General features: G+C 35.2%; 1 protein-coding gene across 1 annotated transcript; it reads left to right on the top strand.

The window, feature by feature from the left end:
* Nucleotides 1–1,216: 1,216 nt before the first annotated feature.
* On the top strand, nucleotides 1,217–2,754 carry LOC116145671 (GATA transcription factor 5-like). Its single transcript, XM_031431121.1, has 3 exons — nucleotides 1,217–1,339; nucleotides 1,435–1,740; nucleotides 1,830–2,754. Exons 1-3 carry the CDS (start codon nucleotides 1,232–1,234, stop codon nucleotides 2,511–2,513), a joined length of 1,098 nt encoding a protein of 365 aa, XP_031286981.1. The 5' UTR covers nucleotides 1,217–1,231; the 3' UTR covers nucleotides 2,514–2,754.
* Nucleotides 2,755–5,289: the final 2,535 nt, after the last annotated feature.

The raw sequence follows: 5,289 nt of genomic DNA, 5'->3' as shown, positions 1-5,289 counted from the left end.
CTTTTCCGGCCAGATCTACCATGGATCAGCCGGAAAAGGCCATAACGATGTGTTACGGCACGATCCGACAAGTCTGTGCCGTAACGAAATTTTCCGGTCAGATTCCGGCGTGGTGGCCGGAATCTGACACTGCAGTGGTGGGGTGTTTTTGTCATTTTACTGTTAGGGTCTTTAGTTAAATTAGTAAACCAAGGCTTTTTTATAAATTTTTAAAATTTACCTCGTAATACTCCCATATCCAATAACCCAATACTACCCTTAAAATCCTATCCAAAATACTAAACCAAACGCACCCGTAGTTGTTTAAAGATATTCAATCAATCTACCCCGTTTGCATCAATTAATATCAACCCGAACCCATCCATCCTTATCCATTGGATAATACAATAAAGTACATTTCCTTTGTCTGAATCAGTGATGAACGTGGTTTTCCATCAAAATGAAGAATATTGAATTAAAGTATAAATCATAGTTACAAAGCATGTGAAAGTCTAAACTTAAAGTTAGTTTTGTTGTTAATTGTTGATGTAGTCTTGTTTTAGACATAGATTGGTGGTTTTAGAGGTATAAATTGTGCGCGGTTTATTAAAAGACGCTTCTGAATAATGAGGATGTCATTGTACTTTATAAACGATCAAAACCCTTACTTTTTAATTGATGTGAACTTTGACACTAATATTAATTAAATTAAAAGCAGTGAGTGGGAAATGGGAAAGAATGCTACATTGTAAAAAAAAAAGAAGCACAAAATAAACAATACCAAGCAACAAGAATGGCGGCCTACGCATTAGTATAACGTAAGTTACACAAGAAAATGGCCAAATTCTTCCCAACCAAGAAAAAGTAAAGAGGATAATTGAGAAAAAAAAAACCGTGGCAGTTTCCTAGGACTTCACGGACTCGGTTTTTGGTAGGCCGGACAGCACCATATCTATTTTCGAAATTCAAATACTATTTAATAAAATATATTAAAAAAGGATAAATATTATATAATATAAAAAAAAATGCCACGAGTTAATTAATTAAGCAAAAGTTTTTTTTTTTTTTGGTTGTGAATTCAGATAAAATTTTCTTATTAATGAAAAAAAAAACGTATATTGCAACGTATGAGTGTGTATATATACGGTAAATGTAGGATAAGTGAGAGAAAAGTAAAATTAAAGAGACGGGATAAATAGGAAGGAAACGGGTAGTTTTAGTATAAACCGTGGACCCTGTCCGCCCTTACTTCATGCTTTACCAAACTCACAATCCTCATTTCTTCCCATTTCACACCTTTGCTTCCATTTCTCTCCCTGCAGCCAACACAAACTCTCTGTTATCTTCTTCTTCTGTTGAGGTATTTTACTTAATTTCTTGTATCGAGAACGTAAAGCCTTGTTTTTATTAACTTTTTTTTTTGGCGTTTTAAACTACGGGTTTTGTGTGTCTCAGGAAATGGAATGCGTTGAAGCTGCTTTGGAGACTAGTTTAAGGAAGGAAATTGCCCGAAAATCCAACCCACAAGCCGTTTCGGATGATTTCTTGGCAATCAATACCCAAAATGTTGAAGATGACTTTGTTAACGGCTTCTTTGACTTCTCAAAAGACGACGGTTTTAATGGAGAAGCAGAGCCCCAAGAGAAAAACTCCAACAACTATGTGGCACCAAAGCAAGATGAACAAGTCGGTGAGAACGACTTGGAACCAATTATCAATTTTGAAGATTTTGGCCCCGTACCAGGCGAACTCGTCCTCCCGGTCCTCTATTTTTTTGGGTTTTGGTTAAAAAACTGTATTTTAAGGCTTTTCTTGGGCTGTATTGTTTACAAAAGGTGACATTTTTACAGGCTCATGATGTCGAAAACCTTGAATGGTTGTCTCATTTTGTGGAGGATTCTTTCAAGGAGCACTCTACACCGTTTTCCGGCGAAACTTCATCGGTGAAAGGGAATGAAAAAGTTGGTGAAACAAAACCACCGGTTTTGACAAATACTCATGTCAATGCTCCGATTCCAGCCAAGGCAAGAAGAAGCAAACGTGTAAGGGCTGGAGTACGAGGTTGGTCAGTTGGGTCACCTGCTTCATCGGACAGTTCTTCAATTTCGTCTTCTGGTTCTTCAGGCCTTTCAAGCCGTTGGCTTTTTTACTCTAACGCTAGTTCATTTTCCAGGCCTCGAGCAATTGATAAACCCAAAAAGCACAAGAAAAAATCTGTAACTAGGATGGTTTCCAATGGACCTGGCATCGCTGGGACTGAGCTCTTCTTCGTACGGAGGTGCTGCCATTGCGGTGTCCTGAAGACACCACAGTGGAGGACCGGGCCGCTTGGAGCCAAGAGTCTCTGCAACGCCTGTGGGGTCCGTTACAAGTCGGGCCGGCTCTTACCCGAATACAGGCCAGCTTGTAGCCCGACCTTTTCAAGTGACAAGCACTCGAACCATCATCGTAAAGTACTGGAGATGCGACGCAAGAAGGGACTGCCGGGTCAACTTGAACCCGGTTTTTCTCATGTTTCTGTGCGTACCTATTGAAGGATTAAGCGGGTGCACCAACCCAAAAAAAAAAAAAAAAAAAAAAAGGCCTTAAGTATTTAGAATAATTAAAATTTTGTACCCGGTTTAGTTAATGTAGTTCCTAGTAGGTCCATTTGGAATTGGTGTATATTTTATCGTGGTGGGTGTGGTAGTTTCCCTGGGATGTTTCTTATTAGGAAGACTTTAAATATGTACTAATTTGTCTTTTTAATCTTGTTTAAATTTAAACGTTTACATATGCTCTTGTGGACGACTGCGTCTGTTGATAGTGTTTTGAGACCGTTCAACCTTTTTCTGGGTGGCCGTTGAAAAGCAAAAACATTATGAAAGGGAGAATATACGAATACGAGTATCGTGCTGGGATGTCCTCACCCTAAAATCATCAGAGTTAATCAGACGGTAGAGCATCTAGGTTTTAATTTCTTGGTTGATGAACTGATGTTGGGGAACAGTTTGGACTCATGTCTCAGTAGAATCTGATTCTGTTTTAACGTCAATGGATTTGTACCAAGGAAACTTAATCATATTAAGTTAAGTCATTACATGTTTGAAATTTAGATTACCGCCATCCATCTCATTTGGTGGGCGATTTTAATGCGTAAAGGGCGGCCTAGCTAGCTATTATTTATCAATCAATCAATCACTCACTCACCATAACAAACAGTGACCCAATTAACGGCGTTGTCATCATTATCATCTGGTTTGGTCATGCACTAACTTATAGCAATAGTCCGTTCAACCTATTCCATGCAATTTGATGAACGTAATGACCTGAGGTTTACACGTGGTTACTTTTGATTTGAAGAGGCATTCATAACATTACACTTTATCTTCAATTTCACAATCTTTAATTACCTTTAAATATTTGTATAGGCGATTTAGGGCTTTTAAGTATATTATTTAAGAGATTTTAAATTTTAAATTTTATAATTATTAATAAAAAATATTTATTAAAGATTTATTTGATCATTAATTTTAAGGTTCTAAAAAACTAATTGACATATGTACAAATATACTGGAAAAAAAAAAAAAAAAGTACAAACTTAAACAACTCCCCTGTTTATTATCCAATTTTTTGCGTGTATAATATAATGCACGTTTCTGGACTACTTATTACAAGAGAGAATCTTTACATGAACTCGGTTTTGTCCCTTTATGTATTGCATATTTCGTCTTCATCGTATAAATAACTCAAAAAACAATTCCAACCCGTATCGATTAACCACTCTTAACATAATATATGCCCCAAGAGTAAGACAAACTTTTAGGTCAAACTGCTTTGAGGTTCTTAATTAACTGATATTTGAAAGTTGAATTTATCGTGATTTACTATGTGAGGTATCTGCCATATGTCAAAGTCTTGTATTTAGAGTTATTTACAAGCTCCATGTGTCAAGTACAAGTCACTTCTCATTGCTTTACATCTTAGCCCCTGTGTAGTATTAGATTAAGAAAACAACAAACCGAAGTTTGATAAGGTATTAGGGTAATAGTTGAAGCAATCTAGAGTAATCGGAATCAAACAAGTAAATAATCACATACAAATAATGTAAACAATAAAAAAAAAGCATAAGCGTTATTTATCCTGATTTTTTAGAATTCGAGTTACGTCTAGTAAAATCAATATTATTGAAATATCTTTTCACCTCTTTCGTTATAATGAATGTATTCATTAATGATTTAATATATCACTCATATAAGAGAATAATATGTTTATATACTATGTTTAAATGAGAAAAACCTAATATTACTAAAATCTCATTTCTTAAGTAATAAAAATCATATTGGGAGTTTTATTATTTAGAAAAATCTTTTCATAAGATAGACCCAAATCATCTACGAGCTTGGGGGTGTTAGCCTTTATCCCTTGCTCACTCACTGGGAGCAGGACCTTGTATGCGTCTGCTTCACCTTCTATTGTTGAAGTGGTCCACAGCCCCAACAATAGTTGTGTTGGAAANAAGGCTTAAGTTTGATTCACTTACCTTTTTCTTGCAAGAATCCTTTTCTTTGCTTCCTTTGCTCACTTTCTCCACTGATTCATGCTAAAACAAATAAATTCATGAGAACTCATACTTATAAAGCACAAATCACAAAGAGGTTTTAGACTTTTAGTTATAGGATTTTTTTTTTTTTTTTTATTTCAACTTCGGGTCAGTTATTTGATTTTTGTAACAAATAGTAAACAAAATCTTCTTAATATATAAATTGAAGATTTTCTCTTATCTCTATTATAACCTACCATTATCATATGTCACATTCTAACTATCAGCTATTTGAAGGAACTCTGGAGATCCCATAGATAAGAATTCCAAAAAATATTGTGGTAACTAGAATGATACTTAAGAGGCTGAAGAACGTCCTTCTTAAGCAAAATAGAGATATGATGCGAAACCAAAATAACAAACACACAAACAGTAAAAGAAAGAAGAAATATGTGCGATTTTATTCCAGTTCACCTAATTAACAGGCTACATCCTGCAGAGTCAATATTATTATAATACTGTCTCATTTCTCTCGTTTACAATGAATGAATTTGTCCTATAATTTTTATCACTCATTACAAAAGAAAAGTGTGTTTATATACTAGGTTTAAAAGACTAATTAAAACCTAATATTACAACCCCAACACTTCTCCTGGCTTCGACATGCTGAAACAAAAATTTTATGCAAGAGCTGGATTTCTCAAGAGAATCACGAATATTTCAAGAGACCAAATTTGATGATAACGATGGTATTGAAAATGATCGGTGTTGAAAGGAACAAATTAGTT

The sequence above is a fragment of the Pistacia vera genome, unplaced genomic scaffold, assembly GCF_008641045.1.
Source record: "Pistacia vera cultivar Batoury unplaced genomic scaffold, PisVer_v2 Contig464, whole genome shotgun sequence".
NCBI lineage: Eukaryota > Viridiplantae > Streptophyta > Magnoliopsida > Sapindales > Anacardiaceae > Pistacia > Pistacia vera.
Note: the sequence above shows the minus strand (reverse complement) of the source record. Positions and strands in the feature narration are given on the sequence as shown.